The 24,579-nt window shown below is 38.7% G+C and overlaps 1 protein-coding gene across 1 annotated transcript in view; it reads left to right on the top strand.

Annotated features, from left to right (window-relative positions):
• EXOC6B (exocyst complex component 6B) overlaps nt 1-24,579 on the top strand; it is a 565,697-nt gene that overhangs the window by 269,664 nt on the left and 271,454 nt on the right. Inside the window, exons 9-11 of the mRNA XM_004609116.2 lie at nt 21,882-21,965; nt 22,424-22,470; nt 24,330-24,450. Of these exons, the coding sequence (XP_004609173.1) occupies nt 21,882-21,965; nt 22,424-22,470; nt 24,330-24,450 (252 nt within the window). The remainder of the gene's footprint in view (nt 1-21,881; nt 21,966-22,423; nt 22,471-24,329; nt 24,451-24,579) is intronic.

Below are 24,579 nucleotides of genomic sequence, written 5' to 3'. Positions count from 1 at the left end.
TCTAGGTCAACATAGTACTGATAGTTATAGTACCGGGATTAGGCTTTACAGGTGGCAAAACTTGATCATATCTAGCTTTCCACTTCTGAGGCCTTAGCCCCTGGACTATTATCTCTGGCCCCTAACAGAAATCTTGGTAGAACTGATCTAATGTTTTTTTTTAGATTTTTGGGTCACACTCAGCGATGCTCAGGAGTTATTCCTGGCTCTGCACTCAGGAATTACTCCTGAAGGTGCTTGGGGGAACATATGGGATGCTGGGGATTGAACCCGGATTGGCCGTGTGCAAGGCAAATGCCATACCCACTGTACTATTGCTCCGGCCCCCTTCTAATGAATTTTAGTAGAACTTTTATATAAACTACTAATTCTGTCAGTAAAGTTCCCAATGTTTTCATCTTTAAAAACCCACCGAAATATTTTAGCTATAGGGAAGTGAGGTCATGGTGATTGAATGATATATTGGATTGTAGATTATGAAAGAAATAACTCATCTCTAATCATGAACATTTAGTCACTTATAAAATTGTATACTAGTACAAAATGATGCAGTGCATATTTAATATGTACTTAATACCTTTAATACCTGCTAAAACCTGCAGTGCATTCAGTGCTGAAGAGAATGGACTGGGAAACATTTTTTTTATGATTTCCTGGCTGCATCTTTTGGAAATGTTGGTTCTTTCATGCCCTGGAAAGCTGCCAAGATATCATAAGTATTGCAGTGTGTTATAGATGGCTTTATTTTATTTTTAAGCCTGTAGCTAAATCTTCATTGTATGTATTGCATTGTCTATAAACTAGTGTTGGGCCTCTGCAAATAATTGGGAAAGTCTGAGCATCTTTTGTCATCGTAGTCTCATGGTTTAGATTTAATTTGTCTTTCATCAGATATGGGCCATATTTGATATAGTGGTATGTATGAATTTGGGAGCGTTTTTAATCTGAGTGTCAACCGTGGTCTAGATGCTTTTCATGACTTAAAGGGCTTCTGTGACATGAGGGCCTCAGCAGGGAACATTCCTGATGAAGAGTGAAGTTGTAGGCAGCTGTTAGGGAGAGGAGGAATAGAATTCTGCTATGGAATTGCTTAAGTAGACCCCATGGCTTCGAGGCTGGCCTCACTTTCCGGGGAAAGGGCAACTCAGAGAAGCGATCACCAACTACATTGTAGTCGAAGGCCATGTGGGGGAAGGGAGTTGCGGGCTGAATGAGGGCTAGAGACTGAGCACAGCGGCCACTCAACACCTTTATTGCAAACCACAACAGCTAATTAGAGAGAGAGAACAGAAGGGAATGCCCTGCCACAGTGGCAGGGTGGGGTGGGGGGGAGATGGGATTGGGGAGGGTGGGAGGGACGCTGGGTTTACGGGTGGTGGAGAATGGGCACTGGTGAAGGGATGGGTTCCCGAACTTTGTATGAGGGAAGTATAAGCACAAAAGTGTATAAATATGTAACTGTACCCTCACAGTGATTCTCTAATTAAAAATAAATAAATTATAAAAAAAAAAGAAAGGTTGAGCATGTTTTTTAGCAAGAATAACAGACATTTCTGTAACAGGTCAATTTCAATATAGGAAGATGGAATGTAAATGTTATACTACATTATTATTATTATTGTTGTTGTTGTTGTTATTTTGATTTGTGACCACACCTGGTGGTGCTTAGGGACTACTCCCAGCTTATAGGCATGGAGTCACTCTCAACAGTGCTTGAGGTACCATGTGGTTCTGGGGATCAAACCTGGGATTTTCACATGCAAAGCATGTCTCTTAGATCCTTAAGTTGTTTTCTCAACCCTTTTGCATTATTTTCTGTACCAAATTCAAATGCTTTTTTTTTGTTTTGCAGTGGGATTGTTGGAGAAAAGATCAATTAGTCTGAGAATATAATTTTTTTATTTTTGAGAATGTTATTTCTATTATATGTTATACATTGAGGAGATAGGAAGAAGTTTTGAGACACATTTTTATATTCAAAGAAAATCAATATAGACAAAATGTGAAGTGACTACCAATAATATGCATTGGGTAAGGGGCACTTTAATAAAAATTCACAGGAAAAATTCTTATCAAAATGCCAATAGCATATGAAGATACTTCATACCTGTCTGCATCAAAGGGCCCAAGGTGCCAGACCCTTGCCCTTATGTTATGTCTATACCTGCTTTTCTTGCTTCCCCCATCTATGTCTCCTTGCTTGCCATTTTTGTTTCTGTAGACATGGGGCCCACACTGCAATGATTAAACTTAAAAATATACCTGTCAAGGAGTCCAGACTTGGGTGTGTGGGAGGCAGTTGGAGGTTATTGGTTGAGGGATTGGGGTTGCTGGGTGGTGGAGGAGGAGGTGGGAACATTGTAAGCCTGAAAACCTATTGGAAACAAACAACCATGTAAGTCATAGTGTGTAAATTAAAATTTTAAAAGAATACAATGATAACCAAACATTTAAAAAAAAAATCCCAATGGCGGACTAGGGTGATCATTTAAAGGGTTGGAGCACATGCTTTGCATGTACAGCCTTGAGGGTTTTTTTGTTTTTGATTTTAAATTTTATGCACTGATATTTACAATACTTATTGGTAGGCTTTCATAGGCACAGCATTCCAACTCGACACCCTTCACTAGAGCTTCTGCTTCCCTCCTGCATGCTCCCAGCCTTCCCTCCCTCCTGCCCCCTCTCATTTTGCCTGTTTGTTTGTTTGTTTGTTTGTTTGTTTGGGAGATTAGCCTCAGCCAGAGGTGTTCAAGGCTTTCTTCTCCTGTGCTCAGGGATCACGCCTGGTGGTAATTTGAGGGACTATGTGTGGGCCAAGGATTGAACCAGATTACTACTTCTAGGTTTTATCTGAAAAAAAAAAAAATCTGAAAACACTAATTTAAATGAAATATTTCAATAACAAAATATGGACCCAATCTAAATGCCTATCAGTCAGCGACTGGATAAAAAAAGCAGTGGTCTGTATACTCAAGAGAATACTAAGCTACCATTGACAAAGATGAAATTGTGCTTTTTCATACAAAATGGATGGGCCTGGGGTTGATTATGCTTTATGAAATTTAGAAGTAAAAGATAATATAAATGCTTTTATTCACATGTGGGATATGAATTACTAAAGCAAATAAGCTGGCAAAAAAATAACAAATCTAACTGTTAGGCTTGGTTAAAAACTATTGCATTACATTGAAGATTTAAAAAATTCAAAAAAATATTTTGGTTTATTTTGGGGGGATATGTCTTGCTGTGCTCTGGACTTACTCCTGACTCTCCACTCGACAATCACTCCTGGTGGGCTTGGGGGCCATAAAGGGTGCTAAGATCTAACCTAGGCCAGCTGTGTGCAAGTGCCTTACTGTCTGACGTCTATCTCCCCTGCCCCCAACCAAGGAGGTCCTTGTTTTTAAAGAGAGAAAAAAATGTAATGATTTGACAACAAGTTCTCCATTTTCATTTTAAGTTTAGTCAGTGGGTGAAGCACATTCTTCATGAGTGCAATTTTGGTAGAATTTTCCTGAAATTTCACTGGCCCCGCCTACCTGCTTCCTCTTACCAGTTAGTCTGGTTTCATCTTACAAAGTTGATTTAAGGATGCAGAGAGATAGTGCAGGCGGTAAAGTGCTTGCTTTGTGATTCTTAGGCAAAGCTTATATAAAGATGGCAATTAAAATATATCATCTTTAAAAGTAACTTTTACTATGAGTTTCTTGTTTCTCTCTGTCTTGGGGGAACCCAGCCGGCGGTGCTAGGCATTGCTCCCTGTGAACTTGGGAACTGAAGCCAGGGTTCCCACGTGCCAAACAGGACACCTGCCCATTGAGTGAGTTACAGGAACTCATGTTTGTAAAGCCTGAAGCTTAGACTATTCCAATTTTTCATTCTCTTTTTTTAAATGTAATCAAAGTACTGTGTCTTTGCAGCTTCTCTGAAATATTCTCTGGGAAAATGGCAAGCACAAATGATTGAGCTTAATTTTCAGTGTTCTATCGCCTCTCAAACAGTTCTTGAAAGTATGGAAATAGAAAAGGATCCAAAGTTATAACCCTTAATAGAAGGAGAGAAAGTTTTTTTTTTGTGTGTGTGTGTGTGTTTTTCCCTCCATGTAAGATTCTTATTTCTAACACTAAAGTATTCTCTAGTCAACATCCTAACCTCTTGAGTCCTTTTCAAGTTTAGGAGCTTGATGTATTTTTTCCACAGCACTTTCACACATTCGTCTTTCACACTTTATCACATTTGTCCCTTCTGATGGCAGTTTGACATAAGCAGGGTTTAGAGTGGGCATTGATTTAGTGGTTGAGGGAATTGAAACTTAGAGAGATGAATTGTTCTCCCAGTGCATCATAGAACTACTGATTTGCAGAAGTAGGAGGAAAGCCTGATGAAGCCGCTGTATTTTAAACCCACTCCCCCCCCCCCCCCGCCAAGGTTGGGGGGGGTATTGTTTTACTTTCCTACATCATTAATGTTTTTGTTGCAGGGTATATGCTATGCAGCCAGTTCAAAGATATCTGTGATGATACATTCTGACGGTACTATTTTTAAAAATAAACACATTGGCGTTGTTTTCATACTATCTGGTCTTTGAAGTTTGAGAAGAAAGAATGATCTTGGTAGTTTCTGGGAAAAAAGTAATGGTCATACTCTGCCCTCTAATAGTGTTTTGACCTGGAAATCAGTTTTTCAGACCTAGTGGAAGACAGATAAACCACACTGGTTTTGGCTCAGAAAAATGACTGGAGAAAGGAGTAGGATAAACAATGTGTAGTAGTTTACTCCTTAGACTGGGGATTATTTCCTTTATGAGGAACTCAAATTATGACTTACTGTCATCACACAAGGTTTTGTTGGAATTACCAGAGTTCTCTGTAGCTGCTATGTCAAGTTTCAGCCTTGCTGGAATAGTTCTCTAGTTCATATTTTTTAATTTGAAATAACATTGTGCTCTTTCTGCTCTTTAGTCTAGACCTGGCCTAGGAACATCAGGGCTTGCAGGGCCCATGCTAATACGGCTGTTTTCAAAGGCGTGCTGCCAGCCCCAGCTTGGGTAGAGCCAAACTCATTCTGGATAGTCTCTGAGTAGATCATCATTCCTTGAGTTGCCAAATAGCCCTTCATCATGCCAGGTTATTGTGCACTTTGTTCCAGGATCAGCCTTCATGTGGGCCCTCCCATTCAAAAAGGACCCGAAATTTCTCAGTTCCTGGCCTCGTTTATTTCTCTTTTAAGGGAGGCTTTCAAGTATTCGGAAATTTCAAAAGCTCTTTGTTTGAAAATTTCTATTACACAGGGTATCTTTCGATACCTTAAATCATCTAATATAGTTCATGTAGAGGGGATGCTTGGTATTTACAGAGAGGATCTCTGTAAATTACCTGGTCTGTTACCTGGTTACAGACCAGGTAACCAGCCTCCTTTTCTGTAGGCGTAAGTGGTAAATGCAGGTTACCCACATCACAGCTTTATGGTTGTCTTACTGAACTAGGATAGTGTGTTTCCGGGTGTTAGTACTGTTAACCATAATGCTATTTCATTGTAGCCCTAGAACAAGATCCACTTTTATTCTCAACTGTCACATTTGGAGAGAGCATTTTTTCCTCTTTTTCTTCTTGTGTTCCTGTCTAGGTATTTAACAATCTCTATACCAATCTTTCTACCGCTCTGCTTTAGGCTTCTTCTGTCCTGACCTGGTGTGATTAGTCAGTGTATACTGTGATGCTTTTGATAAAAGGGAACTAAGGAAATATTGGATTTATTTTCTAAATATCATTATTCATTGTTTTAAAAAATGCAGAAAATGTTGGAGAAGCCCAATTGCTCATAATTCCTTCATTGTAGATATTTTCCTCTGATGTTTTTCTTTGATATAATCTGGCAAAAATTTACATTATCTGAATTTCTTTTTAATTTGTTCTCTGTGTAATGTGATAAGATAAATAATCTTATTTTTTTAACAAATATAAATACAACATTATTGTTTGGTTTCAGCTTTTAGTTTACTTAATGCAGTGAATCAGAAAGAGGATGAGATTGACGATGAGTGTGACTACCACTTACTGAGTGCTTACCATATACTAGACTTGTTTTGCATCTATTATTTAATCCCCATAACAACCCTTTAAATATGAAGGTCACTACTACTTTGCAGATGAGGCAGTTGAGACTTAGATTAAGTGCACTGCTTAAGATTGGGGAGGTGACTTAAAAAACTAGAGCACATATTTTGCATGTGGGCATCCCTGGTTTGATCCTTGGCACTGCGTGGTCATCTGAACTTTAGTGGGGTTGACTCCCAAGCACTGCTGGTGTGACACCCTCCATCCCCCCAAAAAAGTCAGAAAATAAATAGTGTGATATCACCAAGTTAGGAGTAAATTAGGATTCTAATACATACTATTAGGATAAGAACCCGAGTTATTTTAAACTATATTTTGATGTTGTTTTGTCACTGCTTTTGATTGTTATTTTAGGTAAAATAATTAAAGTGAGTTAAAGGACATAACTTATTTTAAACTTTCTGGTGCTCGACCTCTAAGGAAAGTCTTAAAAATTAATTTTTCTTAGCTAGGAGTTAAGGAGTTAAGTGCAGTTTTATCTCATTTTAAGGATAATTGGGTATTGTCTTTTTTTTTTTTCTGATCTGGTAAGCAAAAAAAAAAATGACTCATTTTAAATTTCATCTGAAATTTTGAAATGACCACTGATTGTGGAGATTTCCTAATACTTGTTGGCCATTTATTTCCCTTTGGTACATGAGATATTTAAATTTTATTTCTTTTTAAAAATTAAAAAACAATTGTGCCACACCCAGCAGTGCTCAATGCTTACTTCTGGCTTTGTACTCAGGGATCTGTCTGTGCCCAGGGGACCATATGGGGGGCCAGGTATCAAAACCGAGTCAGCCGCGTGCGTACAAGGCAAATGTGTTACTTACAGTACTGTTGCTCGGGCTCCCTGTTTAAATTTTTTAAAATTTATTTAACTTACTGTGCCGGGTATCAAATTTACGGCCTTACATGTAGTACAGCACACCTCCTCTACTACTAAGCCACACCCTTGGCTTTTTCTTTGTTTTCATTTGTGGAAATTTAAAATTTCTTTGTCAAAAAACAATAAAATTTGACGGGTGGGGGGCTATGAAATTGGCGCACGCATGCGTGCGTGTGCATGTGTGTGTGTGTGTGTGCGCCCACACTCATTAAAATCTGCATACTTTAACTATATAGCTTTGTGGAGTTTAAGCAATGTGTGTATAGTTGTGTAAATGCCACCCAGATTAGGAAATTGGAACTTTCTTTTAGTTTTCATTAAGATACCATGATTTTCAAAGTTGTCCATAGTAGAGTTGTTTCAGGCATACAGTGTTTAAACATTTACCCAACCACCAGGGTCCCTTCCCCTCCATTATTGCCCCAAGGTTTCCTCCCATCCCTCAGCCTGCCCCCTTGACAGACATATAATGGATTTATTTCATATTCTTTGCTCAATAAAAATTAAATAAATAGCAAAAGGAATTATCAGAAAATAAATCAATAGACATCAATGTTTGATGATTGATTGCTAGGTGATTTTAACCAATTTAAATAAGATATTTATTTATTATTGAAAATGTATAAAGTCCTTTGACAAGCTAGGAGTAAGCATACCTTTCTTAATCTAGTAGAAGGCAACCATTTGCATTCTTAATGAGTGCCATACTCAATGCCACATGTTGGGAAGTTTGTCCTGTCCTTTAGAGAACTCTACTAATGGTTGGAAATTGAATGTCTTTTTATCTTTTATTTATTTATTTATTTATTGGGTTTATTTTTTTTATTAGTTTATTTTTAATTAGAGAGTCATCGTGAGGGTACAGTTACTGATCCATACATCTTTGTGCTCATGTTTCCCCCATACAAAGTTCGATAACCCATCCCTTCACCAGTCTTTTTATCTTTTAAAGAAATTTCTCCTTTATAGTCCTTATAGTCCTTATCACCTTTCTTACCCCCCCCCCCGCCTCTGGCCCTTTATCAAGTAAAATTTTGTCTGGAGTTTGGGTTGACACCTGGTGTGCATAGGGGCTACTCCTAGTCCTATGTTTGGGGGTTACTCCTGGTGGTGCTGGGGTCATATTGTTCTGAGAATTTAGCTGAGGTCAGCTACATACAAGGCAGGCGCCTGAATGCAAGTACTATATCTTGGGTCCTTCAGTTAAAATTTTCAGATTTTCATCATCATAGATTAGTTTGGCCTGCTTTGAATTTTATATAAATGTAACCATGTATAGCATGTTCTCTTTTGTGTCTACCTTCTTTCAGTGTAATATTTTTGAGATTCAGGCATAATGCTATATGTTTGGTTCTTTTATTGTAAAGTAGTTTTCTATCTTGTGAATATTAATAAACTTTTGGGCTATTTAGGTTTTGCATTTTATTGTGACTCAGGCTGCCATAACATTCTTATGCAAGTATGTTTAATGGGCTTCAGTGTTCTTTTCACTGAGTATTTAGGAACAGAATGTTCTAGTTATCTTTTGTCATTTACTTTTTTAAAAGCTTTCATATTTGAGTTTCAGTCATACAATGATCGAACATCCATCCCTCTACCAGTGCACATTCTTCACTACCAGTGTCCCATGTATACCCCACCCCCCTCCAGCCCTTCCCCTGCCTCTATGGCAAACATTTCCCCCCATAATTTCTCTCTACTTTTGGGCATTATGGTTTGCAATATAGATACTGAGAGGCTGTTACGTTTGTTCTTTTATCTACTTTCAGCACACATCTCCCATCTTGAACGATCCCTCCAACCATCATTGACTTAGTGATTTTTTTTCTATCCTAGCTGCCTTCTCCCCCAGATCATGAGACAGGCTTCCAGTTATGGAGCAGTATTCCTGGCCCTTGTGTCTATTGTCCTTGGGTGTCAGTCTCATATTATGCTATTTTATATTTCACAAATGAGTGCAGTCATTCTATGTCTGTCCCTCTCTCACTCATTTCACTTAGCATGATACTCTCCATGACCATCCACTTATAAGCAATTTTCATGATTTCATCTTTCCTAACAGCTGCATAGTATTCCATAGTGTAGATGTACCAAAGTTTCTTTAATGGATCATTTGTTCTCGGGCACTTGGGGTTGTTTACTAGAATCAGATAATATAGTCTATAGATTTCATCACTTTGAAAATGATGTTTTCTCTTTTGCATGTAGTATGTTATCACAGGGGAGACAGCATGGAAGATAAGGGTCTACTGACTGACTCCCCAGAAGCTGAAGGGGTTTTAAGCTTCTGGGGCATTCGAGAGCATTTATCCAATCTGATAATTCCCTTTTCTGTTGCCTGGACATGTTGCCCTCAGCTCCAGGAACTATCCTGGCCAGCTGGAATTTGCAGCACACTTTTTTCAGAGTTTGTCATGTTGGCCTGCAGGCGTCACATATCTCACCATTCCTCTAAGATGGTGAAACTCTTCATTGCCACTGTCCCAGGATGGACAAAGAGCAGGCCAGCTACCTCATTTTGAGAAAACTGGAGCTGGAGTTCCCCTCTGCTTTGTTGAGGGAAAACATTGTAGTCAAAGGCCTGTTTACTTTGCCCTGAAAAATATGTAGGCCGGTGAGAAGTGCCAATCTGTAAGAAAAGTTGTTTATCTGGCTATGAGGAATTTACTGCTTGGTCATTTTCTTTTCTTCCCACTCCCCACCATTTTTTTGACTTTAGGCCACACCCAGCATGCCAGGGGTTCCTCCTGGGTCCATATGGTCACTGTGGTCACTGTCATCCTGTTGCTCATCGATTTGTTCGAGCAGGCACCAGTAACGTCTCTCATTGAGAGACTTATTGTTACTGTTTTTGGCATATCCAATACGCACGGGTAGCTTGCCAGGCACTGCCGCACGGGCTCGATACTCTCGGTAGCTTGCCGGGCTCTCCGAGAGGGGCAGAGGAATTGATCTCGGGTTGGCCGTGTGAAAGGCGAACGCCCAACTGCTGTGCTATCGCTCCAGCCCTGAGAATTGAACCTGGGTTGGCCACATACAAGACAAGTGCCCTACCTGCTGTATTATTGCTCCAGTCCCTTGTTGGTGTTCTTGATTGGAGTGAGGAGTCATTCACAGTCTTTAGTCTCTCTGAGTTATAACAGTATGTCACTGTCACTATCATCCTATTGCTCATCGATTTGCTCAAGCGGGCACCAGTAACGTCTCCATAGTGAGACTTGTTACTGTTTTTGGCATAACAAATATGCCACGGGTTGCTTGCCAAGCTCTGCCGTGCAGGCAAGATAATCTCGGTAGCTTTCCGGGCTCTCCAAGAAGGGCAGAGGAATCGAACCTGGGTCTGGTTTATGCAAGGCAAACGCCCTACCTGCTGTGCTATCGCAAGAAAATATTTAAGAAAATCAGGAGGACCCAAAAGATTATATAAGGGTTAAGGTACTTTTCCTTTCATGTCTCTGACTCTGGACTGGAGCGATAACACAGCGGGTAGGGCCTTTGCCTTGCATGCGGCCGACCCAGATTCAGTTCCTCCATCCCTCTTGGAGAGCCCCCCAAGCTATAAGTCACTTTTTCATAATGCCTATATCAAGGAGGAAGTCTCAAAGCAAATAATCTATATTGAACTGAGTGAAAATAACAATTTCTGAGACACTGCTAAAACAGTGTGGCGAGGAAAATGCATAGCACTAAAATTGTATCCATTAGAAAAGAGGAAATCTCAAACAGATGCATGCTCTCACCTCAAAAGCCTAGGAAAGGAAACCCAAAGTAAACAAGCTGGACAGAGAAAATAATAAGAGCATAACTGAAAGAAACTGGGAATAAAAAAATTATAGAGAAAATCAATGAAAGAAAGATCTAGAAAAAGATTGAAAAAAAAAGTGAGCAGAGCTTTAGCAAGACCCATATTTAAAAAGAGAGAAGGACTTGGTTGTCACATCCAGCAGTGCTCAGAGTCTGTTCCTGACTCTGTGCTTAAGGAATGACCCCTGGTGGTGCTCAGGATGTCATCTGCTTGCTGGGAATCAAACCCAGGTCGGCTGTACACAAATCTAGTGCCTTGCTCCCATACTGTCTCACTAACACCTGTTGTTGTTACTTTAAAATTTATTATTTTGAGGGGTGGCACATCTGTATGTATACTAGGTTCTGAAATATTTTTACAGAGTGAATGTATATCTTCAGGAATAATGCTATTGCACACTTTACTAGACTGCATTATAGTGTAAGTATAACTTTTGTATGCACTGGAAAACAAAAAAATAATTGTGTAACTGACTTTATTGTAACATTCATATTATTATTGTGGTAGTCTGAAATGGATCCTCAATATTCTTGTTTTCATTTTTTAATTCCACATTTTAATTGAATTTTCATTTAATTATGAGATTCCAAATATATGATGTGCCATCAGTATCAAATTAATGCTTTAGGCATACAGTGTTACTGTACCACACCCTCTTACAAGTGCCCTCTGCCAGTGAACTTATATTTCCATCACTGTATCACTGTCACTGTCATCCCCATTGTTCATTAATTTGCATGAGCAGGCTCCAGTAACATCTCCATTCGTCCAAGTCCTGAGATTTTAGCAGCCTCTCTTTACCCGTCCTTTCCAACAGTGCCGTGTTGGAGGCACTTCCCGGGTCAGGGGAATGAGAACTATCATTGTTACTGTTTTTGGCATATCGAATACGCCATGGAGAGCTTACCAGGCTCTGCCGTGCAGGCAGGATACTCTCGGTAGTTTGCCAGGTTCTCCTAGAGGGAGAATTAGACCTATATTTCCATGATAATTTCAAATTATGTTTGTGTCACTCTGTCAGATTAGTGGCCACAGCTTCCTGTGAGTGTGGTACTGGGAATTTAAAATGGTGGGGTGCAGGTACTCCCGAAAATACCTTGGAAGTTTCTTAAAAAACAAAACATTGAATTATCTTGTGACCCAGTAACTGTACCTCTAGGCATTTATACTAAGAGTGAAAGAGTAATATATTTTCTATCATAAATGTCAATAGCAGATTATTCATTATATCTTCCAAATGGAAAAAGCCTGGATGCCCTTCAGTTAGTGAGTTATTTAATTATGGTACTTTATATCATATTAAGGAATATTACTAGGTAATATAAAGGAATGAATTATTGATATTTGCAGCAACCTGGCTGTATCTCCAGAAATTTATGTGGAGTGAAATGAGTTCATTTCAAAGGTTCATGCTGTAAAATTCCACTTGTGTAAAATTTTAAATGACAAATTATAGAAATGCAGAATGGATTATTGCTCATCAAATGTTAGGTATGGGCTAAGAGTCAATGGAAATAAGTATAATTATAAAAAAGACAACCAGAAGGATCCTTGTACTTTTGGAAATGGCCCCTTGACCGTTCCGAACTGTGATACTGGGGTACTGTACATGTACTTTTCTAAGATGATTACTATTAGAAAATCAGTGCTAAAGATCATTGATCTGCCTCTTCTTCAGGTAAACTGACAATTCTCTCTTAACAAGAAGTTTGATTGAAAGAATGCTATTGAAGCAAATTTCACTCAACTTTTTGTTTTTCCTTTTTTTTTCTAAACCTGTAGTGTTACATTTTTTATTAAATATTCACTTAATATTTGTTTATTTTGTCTGTTTCTAGATATGCTGCCAGTTTCTCTGAAGTTTAATATGACACATTATTTTTAGCTTCTAAGTTTGTTTCTATACAACATCTATAATAGAGAGGGAAGAGAATAGATTTATTTATACAAATTTTTTTCTACACTCACTTAGCTATATAAAGAGCAGTTTTCGGGGGTGTTTGTGTGTGGCAAATTTGATTTTAAAATGCAGGAATGGCCATATGTCTTTAATAAAGCAGCCTTTATATACATATCATAAAATACATGTATAGGTCTTTCAGTTTATAAAGTACTTCGACGGAGCCTCAGATTTAGCAATTTTCTTGGCATTGCCTTTCTTTATATACATGGGAAGTCACTTAAAAGCTATACGCTTTGCTCTTTCTGTATAAAATCTTACACTGTACTTTCTATTAGGCCATTACTTTCCATTGTGAAGGCTATTAACTAAATCTCACTGCCTCATCTCCACAGAGTGATCTTAGGTAAGACCTCTGGCATGATGGCATTTTTAATTCACATTTCTTAGCTACCACACTTTCCTATTAGCTCTTTAGTAATTGTGTAGAGACCCTCGTCATTTGGCAACATGGACTAGATTCAGTGATTGCCTGGGAGAGTTTCATCTTCCAAATTGCGAAGCACCAAAGCAGTTAAAAAGTCTGGCAGGTGTGCATTAGAAGAGACTTTCCTTAAGAATACTAAACTTGTAGTAGGAGCGCACGGAATTAGATGGGAAAGTAATATTGAAGTCAACTAAACTTAACAGACAAAAACGAGGGCACAGGAGGCTCAGCTAGCAACAAACAGCTTAGACAAGGGCTTAACAACCCTGTGATGAGATACAACAATTTTCACATAAAATTAATGTTGTATATACTTACTGATTTTGATCTCAGAGCTCTGTTATCTAATCCATTTTAATGCTAGAATTGTATCAACAGTTACATTAAAGTAAATTTAAAAAATAGAAAAAAAGAAGAAAGTCTGACAAGTGTGGATTTGGGCCATTGAGTAGTAATTGGAAAATACCAAGTTTGGAAACAGTCCTTTGGAGAAAATGCAGAAAATTTTGCTTTTTTTTTTTAAACACTAATTAAAGGAAAAGCTTTCCTTTCTTTTCATGTTTAGACATTTAGTTCTTGAGTAATGGTTGGTGGCCAATGTTGGGCTATTAATTTGTTTTACTTCTTTGTTTACATATTTCAATCACAATCCTTGGTACTGAAAGGGACCACTGAAAAGAATGATGTGAATTGTAGAGGGAGTATAATTTAAATTGCTGTACCTTTTTCCTTAAGAGTAAAATAATTTGCAGCAAATTATATTAAAAGTTACAGCAGTATAAAGTACTCCCTAACTGTCTTCCAATTGATTAAAATGTATCGTAGTTATTGTGTGATGTGAATTTAGCACATTAAGATGCACCGTACATGACAATACTTTAAGTTAGGGTTTTCCTAACAAAAGGGACACTTACCTAAAAGTGAAATTCGAATCTTTACTTCATCAATTACCTTAATCTTAGAGGAAGTCTGGGTTTTTGTTTTAGCCAGGTAGGTTGTAATTTTAAGCATTTTGCTTTGCTAAGCATGATTAAGACACTGTTCCCTTTGAGGTTTACCCTTTCGCTTCTGAGGTATAACTGTTTATCATCTTGGGTCAAAGGTTATAAAAAGTAGTCATCAATTAAAGCTTTATTGGTTGTAATTGGTAATGCTATGAAAGGAACCAGCCAAACCAAATCTGATAATAAAAGACTCTTTGTTAAAATATTTAATGAATTAACACTCTCTCTTGGAAGGGGGAAACTAATTACAAAGCCCAAGGTTGTTAATCATAATGTTTACTTTCTTCAAAAGCACAGACTCAACCACTCCATAATCATTAGACATTAGATTTCTTTTTCCCCCTCTTTCTTCTACCTTTCTTTTCTCTTTCTTTCTTTCCTTTCTTTTTCTTTCTTTCTTTCTTTCTTTCTTTCTTTCTTTCTTTCTTTCTTTCTTTCTTTCTTTCTTTCTTTCTTTCTTTCTTTCTTTCTTTCTTTCTTTCTTTCTTTCTTTCTTTCCCCTTCCCTCCTTCCTTCCTTCCTTCCTTCCTTCCTTCCTTCCTTCCTTCCTTCCTTCCTTCCTTCCTTCCTTCCTTCCTTCCTTCCTTCCTTCCTTCCTTCCTTCCTTCCTTCTCCTCTTTTCCTCTCTCACTTTCTTTCTTTCATTCTTTTTTGAATTCTGCAGACTCACATCCCCAAAGGGATGGCTCAGTTTTGGGCTATGGCAGAAGGAGGAAATACCAAGACAAACATAAGTTATAAAGGCCATCTTAAAAATAAACAGGACTCTGTTAGAATGTCAGACTGCTTTTGCTCTCTTCAAAAAGGGTCAGAAGTTTATGTAGATTTATTTTTTAGGCTAATTGAGTGATATCAAGAACTGGGACACTTGGAAAGTAATGGTGTTTTTTTTAATAATAAATTATCTACCGGAGCAATTATCCTTTCTCTGTACATAGCTTTTTTCTTTTCCTGAGGTGTTTTGGCAGTTTTGCGGCTCTTGAATTTTAGACATTTGTCAAAATCCTAACATATGTAAGTGGAGCTGCGACAGATCTCCACAACCTTGTATGAATGTGCCATGGGAACTCAGAATGGACTTTTACATCTGGTTTCCAGTGTTTCTCCATTTAAGCAATAGGGGGCTCCTAGGGTTTGTTCTTTACACATGTTTCTGTAGTCTGATCTTTAGGGTAGTTCTAATGAAAGAAAATCCTGCTTGGGCCTGCTGTGCAAATTAGCCATATGGTGAAGTGTAATATCCCGCTGAACATCATTATGGGGTACTATGAAAAGTGCTCCCCTTTTCACATGGAAGCAAATTAAAATGGCCCTTTCAGGGTAGTTTTTTTTTTTCAAAAACTCTGAATAAACCTGTCTTCACTTGGGTGCCGGGATAGTTAAAAGGGAGTTCCAGCTGCAGTTAGGGTGGTGAAATTACAGGTTTTGCCCAAGACCAAATGGAAATATTGCTTCCTGTAGGCAAAGCCAGAATAACAATGGTGTTTCTTCCCTCCTTCCATTTCCCCCTCAGTTCTTTGTGTCCTTCACTGCTTCCTAACCCAAAGTTAATTTTTTGTTATTGTGAGGGATGAGAAGGCCTCAGCCACCATTCCAGTAGACACCTTACCAGTTTCCTTCAGAAATGGCCCAACTGATAAAAATTCGTGTAGCAAAATAATTGTCATAGTAAATATTTAATGAAGAAGAAGTTGTTTGGCCCTGTGTATGCTCATTTTTAAAAGATTTCCACAAAATATGCAGGTGCCACCAGCATTTGGAAGCACAGGGCCCAGTAACTGTATGTTGTGCCTGGTGTCTGTGTTGCAAAACATTGTCACCTTTTATGAAATTCGTAGAAAAATCTTTCACCGGGCCCTTCTTCACTTCCACCCCTGAGTGAGGATCACATCACTTTCACTTACTTGATTCCTGGTGTGTAGTTGTAACCTATCCAGGTAAAATTTCACTATGGGCCTTGTTAATAATTCGTTTGACTGCTTTCACAGACAGAAAAAAAAAGTGTCACTCATTTGCCCACATGGAGTGGCAGTCTTCTATGTGCTACCTGTTTTTATAGTCAGAATGAGTGTCTACATACATGAGAAACCCTACGTTGTTCCCTGTGTTTTTATTTTTGAACATTTATTCACAACTCATTCTGTTTCTAGAATTTGCATGGTGACAGTTTATGGCAAGTTAAAGCTGGTCAAGTAGTATTTTTCAATAAAAGTATGCCACTGTGTATGCTAGTGAGAGAGAGAGGGTGGGAGGAAGATGGAGAGGGAGAGAGGGAGGGACGGAGGGAGGGAGAGCATATGGATTAAGGCTCACACTCTACATATGACCAGCCCTGGCTCAGTCTCTGGCATGACATGACACGGCTCCTGAGTATTGCCAGGCGTGGCTCTGAAGTACTCACTGCTTTAGTAGCATCATGTCCTCCTGTCCTCCCATTGAACCCCTTGGCCTGCTTGGCCGACAGTTGGCTGGAGGGGCCTCTGGGCCTCCTTAGTATCACTTGAGAGCATGCCACCCTCTCCCCCCCCAAAAAAAAAATGAAATGTGTCTTATACTAAATTAGTATATCGGAGAAAAGATTTTTTACTATAAAGTTTAGTGAGAAGAGCATATACAATATGATCTTGTTTACGTATGTAAAATTCATAGATGTATATATGTAAAATACTTGCTTTTAGTATAGTAAGATGTAAGGAAATACACACGCAAAAAAGTAACTGTGTCACTGTATTACCTTTGTTTATTGATTTGCTTGGCTTGGCACCAGTAATGTCTCCATTTGTTCCTGTCACATGCTAGTGTAGCCCGATGGCGTATTGGGGTCTCTTTCAGGGTCAGGGGAATGAGGACCATTGTTGTTACTGTTTTTGGCATATCGAATATGCCATGGGTAGCTTGCGAGGCTCTACCGTGCAGGCGGGATACTCTCGGTAGCTTGCCGAGCTCTCGAGAGGGACAGAGGCTTTTGGGGTGGCCTCTAATTGCCTTTACAGGTGTTCCCAGTCTACTGAATGTAAGCTTTTGGTCACTGGCATGTTGTAATGATCTTTGAAAAAAAGTAAACACTCGAAAAAATAAACAGTGATGATCTACGATTGATTACTAATGACTTTTGTTTTTCTCTTTGCTTTATTAGTACTGTTTCCTTTTTCTAAAAGCTGCATGTTTTACTTTTGTAATTAATGACAAGAGAGAGAAGCCAAACACAGCTAAAAGTAAAAGATTTTTTTAAAGTAACTTTTCCCAGAAATGTCTGTCTATTGAGTTGAAGTTTAAATAAAGCCCATTAGTCTCATTCCTTGTCATTCCTCTCCTTTATCTCTTCAAGTTTTAGCTATGAAGAACTTTTTCAATTCATAGGATGTGTGATGCCCTTTTTTTTTTGAACTTCTGTATTTTTACAAGGAACAGTTCCCCCACTTTTCTTCACCTGTTTTTTTTTTCCTTCTGACTCATTCTTCAAATTTTAGTATAAATGTCATTTTTTTTTTCTGGAAAGCTTTCTTTGACATTTTTCTTATCCATGACACACACACACACACACACACACACACACACACACACACGTCCAACCCACATGATTCTATAGTTTATTTTTAATACAATTGAATATTTAATTGCTGGTACAGTAGACCATAAATTCTTTGAAAACAGGGACCATTCTCAGAGTCCATAATGTGGAAGTGACTTGTTTTTCTCTGATATGGTCTTTTAATTGTTCTAAAACCCATGGAACATTGTTTTATAATACAAAATGTACAGCAATTTTTTTCCAACTCTCTGTTTTATAATTTATTTCCTTATATTTTGAATAGCACTTTTTTAGTTTGAAAAAAGAATCATTAAAGGATCTTGAAGCTGAAGTGGCAAATCTCTGTAGTTCATTAACCGATTTATGAATAAGAGGGGCACTTCGTCAGTTCCTCAGCTGGACTGCTGACTGCTCAGACATTTGCTTCTCAAGTTCTACCTGTAAGCATTAAGTTGAAAAAATTGGCAGAGGAAATAGAATAATCAAAAGTGAATTTATTTAGCAGCCACTAGGGAAAATCTAACTTGCTTTGTAAATGAGGAAGCCAGACCTATTAGATAAATTGGTCTTTACTTCTGTTTTTGCTCTCTCCATGAATAGGTGAAGGGAAAATTTGTATCTACTTTAGAATTAAGGAAAAGTTTTTGATTTGGCTTTTATGTTCAGTTTCAGTTTGTGTACTTCCTACCATTTACAACAAATAATTTAATTAGTATATTGTGGTCTAATTAGGGAGAAGGCTTTTCCTAAATTTTCAGCTGAGTGTATTTTGGCTCTAGCTCATGTTGAATATGTAACGTCACACTAGAATAATAAAGGGCCTTTGGTACTGTTCACTTAAAATGAAAAGCCCTTCAGTGTGTACAGAATGTAATTGACATTTAATAATACCACTTTGTTGTGAAATGGTGACAAGTGGGGAATATCTTAAACAAACCAACAGGCAGTTTCCACTTCTTATTCCTTAAATAGAACCATTTGCTACCTCATTAACTTATGGATTAAGAAAGCCTTGAACTGGCTGGCCTAATGTTTGATCATTTCACAGGCAGAAAAACTTCAGGCCTGTACAGTGATAATTACTTTTGCATTTAAAAATCTTTGTCTTTAAGCTGCACCAGGGGTCAACAAACCATGATCCATTGGCTAAATCTAGTCTGCTGCCTGTTTCTGTATGACCTGTTAACTAGAAATGACTTTGATATTTAAAGGGTCAGTTGAAAATTCACAGGAAGAATATTTCATGACAGGTGAAGAGTACACGAAATTTTGATTTCAGTTTTCCCAAATTAGGCTTGCTTGGAACAAAGGCACGTCCATTAATGTATTGTATGTGGCAGCTTTTGTGTCATGCTTGTGGAGTCACAGTTGCAGCAGAGACCATAGGGCTCACCAAGCTGGCAAATATTTACTATCCTGTCCTGTACAGAAACCCTGATCTATACTATTGAGACCGCATACTTATTATCCTAAACTGGCTCTCCCAATCTAGTGACCTAATAATGGAAGTCACGTTGAATCAACTTCAGACTTTAGGGAAGGTAGAGGAGACTGAATCCCGCTGTGCATGAAGTTCATACTTTTTCACATCCACAAGCATTTTACTTTTCTCACTGATTTCTTATTTTTGTTTTTTATTCTTTTTCCTCCTCCTCCTCTTCTTTCGCCTCTTCCTCTTTATTCCTCCTCCTCTTCCTCCTCCTCCTCCTCCCCGCCCCCTCACCCCCTTCCTGCATCTTCTGTGGGTGACATGTGGTGCTATGGAGGCCATACAGTGCCAGGGATTGAATGGAGGTCAGTTGTTTGCAAGGCAAATGCTTTATCACTGCTCTGTGAATCTGGCCTCCTCTTACTCTTTTTAAATAAGTACTTGAATGGTGATTGCTATTATTCAGCCACTGTTCTAAAAGCATTATAACTTTCTAACAACCTTTAGAACATAGGAGGTTGGCATCTCCACAGGTGAAAACCACAACACATATATTAGATAAAATTAAATAGTAGAAGTTCAGTTAAAGGAATGTAGCATTATAGCACTGTCCTCCCATTGTTCATCAATTTGCTCTGCGGGCACCAGTAATGTCTCCATTGTGAGACTTGTTGTTGCTGTTTTTGGCATATAGAATATGCCACAGGGAGCTTGCCAGGCTCTGCTGTGCGGGCGGAAAACTCTCAGTAGCTTGCCGGGCTCTCCGAGAGAGATGAAGAAATCGAACCCGGGTTGGTCTTGTGCAAGGCAAACACCCTACCCGCTGTGCTATTTCTCCAGTCAACATGTTTAATTAGAAATTATGTGAGTTATACCGCTAGTAAGGTACAGAGCCATGATTTGAATAGTTTTCTGATTCCAAAATAAGAGCTTTTAACCACTGCGTTGTGTTATCTCTCTTATTCTACCCTTGTCTATTTAGAAAGTACAAAATTCTCCTCTTGATTAAGAGTAGAATTCAATAATGAAGGTGGATGGAGTTTGAAAATTTTTGCACTCACATTAATTTCCTAGGGCTGTTGTAACAAAACACCACAATGGTTGTATTAGAGCAAAAGAAATGAGTTCTGTCACAGTTCTGGACACTAGAGAACCAAAATGAAGGTAACAAAAGGTTATTGTACCCCTAAGACTGTGGGAACCATCTTTTCATGACTCAGACCCTGGAGGTGGCCAGCTTGGCTTTCTGTCCCTACCTTGCAGCCGGGTGACCATGACCTCTTCTAGACACACATGGCGCTTCCTCAGGATTCTCTAGCACCATTTTCTCCTTTTGTTTTGTTGTTGTTTATTTGTTTGGTGGCCACATCTAGTAGTGCTTCAGGGGTTACTCCCAGCTCTTTGCTCAGAATATGCGCCTGGTGGTGCAGGGGAGACCATGTGTTGGGTTCTTGTGTGTGCAGGCATTCAGCCCTTTGAGTTAGCTCTCCTGTCTCTCCTCTTGTTTTAAGGATAACTGCTTAAAGGTCACCCTATATAATTTGAATTTACTTAATTTGTTTTTTAACTGTTTTAAAAAAATTGAATCAACGTGAGATACAGTTACAAACTTTCCTGATTAAGTTTCAGTCATACAATGTTCAAACACCCACCCCTCCACCAGTGCACATTTTCCACCACCAATGTCCCCAGTATCCTCTCGCTCCTGCACCACCCCCTCCCCATTCCACCCCCCTCCTTCTGTGGCTGGACCATTCCATCTTATTCTCTCTCTACTTTTGGGAAATACAGATACTGATTGATAGGCCATCATGTTTAGTCCTTAGTCTACTTTCAGCATGCGTCTCCCATCCCAGGTAATCCCTTCAACCATCATTGACTTTAGTGGTCCCTTCTCCATCCCAACTTCCTTTTGCCCCAACATGTGAGGCTGGCTTCCAAAATATAGAGCAGTCCTCCTGGCCCTTATTTTCTGTTGTCCTAAGATGTTAGTCTCATGATATTACTTTATATGAATTTACTTTAATTGAACTAGTTAGGTCTGCAGTGATCCTGTTTCTTTAAAAAAGAAAAATAAAATCAGTTTCTGAGATCCTGTGAAGGACATAAATGTTGAGAGGACACAGTTCAACCCAGTTACAGAGCTCATAAGTCAACTGATGTTCTCTAGAACACCTTTCACTCTAAGTCCAGAAATCCTAAATGAAGACGTGGGAACACCAAGACTTCTTATGGTCTTTATTCTTTTTTGGTATTAATCCTGTGTTAGATTTTGTTCTATTGGAGAAGACTCTTTGATTGTTCCAAGCTCTTGTCTTTTTCTTGCTTTTCTTTGCCCCTTTGTTCTGATTTATTGAGACTAAGTTTTATTGTGGACATTTTTCTTGAATGTTCTGTGACTTTTTTCGACTGTTATTATAACCTATGAGAACATTGGTTTGACTTCATTCTTGTGAGTTTGTGATTATTATTGATTCAGAAGCCAGGTTTGGTATGTTTGTTGGTGGTTGAGTTCTGGCTGTTTTCCTCTTTGTATTCACTCCTAAGGGATTTGTAAATAAGATTCAATTAATGGTAATAGTGTTTTTTTTCTTTTCTGTGATTATTACTATGGTTAAAAAGGCAGATTTTGAGGAAATGTGTGACTTCCTCAACTACAGCTTTTCATTTTACATGAAATACTAGAGTATTTGGCACAGTTGTGCCAACCTCTTTCCTTTCATTTATTTCACAGGGAGCCCGGGAAACATTTGAGAACTACTACCGAAAACAGAGGCGAAAACAAGCTCGTTTGGTGCTGCAGCCCCCATCTAACATGGTAGGACACTAACTCTAGTTCTCTCCCTTTTTCACTCTCCTTCTTTGGGGTCTTTTAAATATTTTGCATATGTGCTTCTTCCATCCCCCTTGATAATTTCTGTGGGGCCACATGCAAGGTGCTTGGAGGCTCTGGCAACACTTCTGGAGGTGCTGGAGGAGAGCAGTGATGCCATGGATTGAATCAGTACCTGTCCGGTGTAGGGCACACACTCTTCCACTTGGTCTGTATCCTTTACCCTCTTGCTTGTTTTGTCATTCTGACACCCTAATAGTTGGAGGTGTCTTACAGCAAGAAAATGGCAACTAGCATCTGTTGATTGCCTTATGCGCCTTGTCTCATACTTGCCCCACTGCCGTATAGTCTTGGAAACTGAGCCTTGAGAAGTGACGTAAATTATTTTAATTTTGTCTTAATGTATCACAACAAAATGACGACATTTTTCTTTTTCATTGCAGCATGAAACTTTAGATGGCTACAGGAAGTATTTTAATCAAATTGTAGGGTAGGTATATATTTATATGTATATACACGTAAATTTACAATTTTACTACATAGATTGAAAAGACTTGGAAAAATGTAGTTTTCTTTGCAAAATTACTTTTTTAAAAAAATACCAAAGATGCGATTTTTATTTTTTGATGGTTCCAGAGGAATCCTTCATTGATTTCAATATTATATTATTGGAGAGGTATTCCTTTGTATGTGAGGCTGAAAAAAAAATGTTCAGTTGTGATCTTGTTATATTTGATGTTTTATTTCTTTGTTCTTGTTAAGATGGAAATAAATAAGAGCAAAAATTGGCAAACTCATTCTAAAAGAATCAGATAGTAAGGTCTGTTAGACTTAGCAGGCTGTCGGGAGTCTGCCACAGCCGTCCCGCTCTGTCTCGGTGTCACAGCAGCTATAGACAGCACATACATGTGTCTGCAGGGCAGTGGGCCAGATTGGTTTCATTGCCTGTATAGCTTGCCACTCTCATCTATTGTTTATATAATAGTGGAACTGCAGTTGCCAAATAAACATCCCAAACATAGCTAGGTTTTTGTTGGGTATTTTTTTTTTTTTTTACTTTTTTTGAATTGAAAAAAGATGACTTTGAAACTGAAAGAAAAGGAAACAGTTTGCATTATCTCCTGACTTTTCTTTTTTCAGATTCATATTGTTTCAATAAAGTTGATAGTTTTCGTATTAAGATATATAATAAATTTTTCTGTTTTAAGATTTGTTTAACGTAGTATAAAACATGTAAGCAGTTAGACGAAGATATACTTTTAGTACATCATCTGTTAATTTGACAATATATTAATAGCCTGGCGTTTTAATTTTTAGTTATTTGTATTTTGGTTATGGTATTTTGTTACATGCATATGTATATGGTCATATGTATTTGGGGCCCACATTGCTGGATGCTCTGGGGCTACTCCTGATGTTGCTTGAGGACCATGTGTGCCTGGGGCTCCTCATGCAGAGCAGATACTCCAGCTCTCTGAGCCATCCCCAAGTCCCTGGCCTGGTGTTTTTAAATATTTTCAAATTATGTTTCAAATATTTTTAAATATTTCAAAAAATTGAAACAATTACCTCTGCTTTGGGCTGGAGCAATAGCACAGTGGGTGGGGCGTTTGCTTTGCACAAAGCTGACCCAAGGTTCGATTTCTCCGTCCCTCTCGGAGAGCCCAGCAAGCTACTGAGAGTATCCCGCCCAGACGGCAGAGCCTGGCAAGCTGCCACTGTCACTGTCATCCCGTTGCTCATCGATTTGTTTGAGCGGGCACCAGTAATGTCTCTCATTGTGAGACTTATTGTTATTGTTTTTGGCATATCCAATACACCACAGGTAGCTTGCAGGCTCTGTCGTGCGGGCTCGATACTCTCGGTAGCTTGCTGGGCTCTCCGAGAGGGGCGGAGGAATCGAACACCGGTAGGCCACGTGAAAGGTGAATGCCCTACTGCTGTGCTATCGCTCCAGCCTATACCTGGCAAGCTACCCGTGGCATATTCAATACTCTAAAAACAGTAACAAGTCTCACAATGGAGATGTTACTGATGCCCGCTCGAGCAAATCGTTGAGCAATGGGATGACAGTGACAGTGACAGTGACCTCTGCTTTGATTGCTTAAAAGCTGACTTGGAAAGAAATCCTTTTTTTTTTTTTTTTATAGAAGTGCTGAGAAGATATTGTGATAAGAAATATAATTCTAAGTCCAAGAAGTCTTTTTGTTTATATCAAACTGCTTGCTTTATAGGGGGCAAAATGGCAACTTAAAAATTCATGGCAGGTCTTTCTGCTTGTCCAATTCTAGAGATCAGAGTCAACTGTAATTTCTGACACCTTGTGCTTTCCTTTTTTCTCAATTTTAGCTTTTTTGTGGTGGAAGATCACATATTACATACCACCCAGGGCTTGGTAAACAGAGCCTACATTGATGAACTGTGGGAAATGGCGCTCTCAAAGACCATCGCAGCACTCCGCACCCACTCGGTATGTAGCAGAGGTTCTTTCTTAGAGCTGATTGTCAAAGCACTGTTCGGTGTCTCATTGCTTTTAAACCATTACATGCGTGTTGCTTGGAATTTCCCTTTCAGCTCTCTCCTTACAGACATACTGAAG

The sequence above is a fragment of the Sorex araneus genome, chromosome X (assembly GCF_027595985.1).
Source record: "Sorex araneus isolate mSorAra2 chromosome X, mSorAra2.pri, whole genome shotgun sequence".
NCBI lineage: Eukaryota > Metazoa > Chordata > Mammalia > Eulipotyphla > Soricidae > Sorex > Sorex araneus.
The sequence above is the reverse complement of the archived record's forward strand: the minus strand, read 5'-3'. Positions and strand labels throughout refer to the sequence as shown.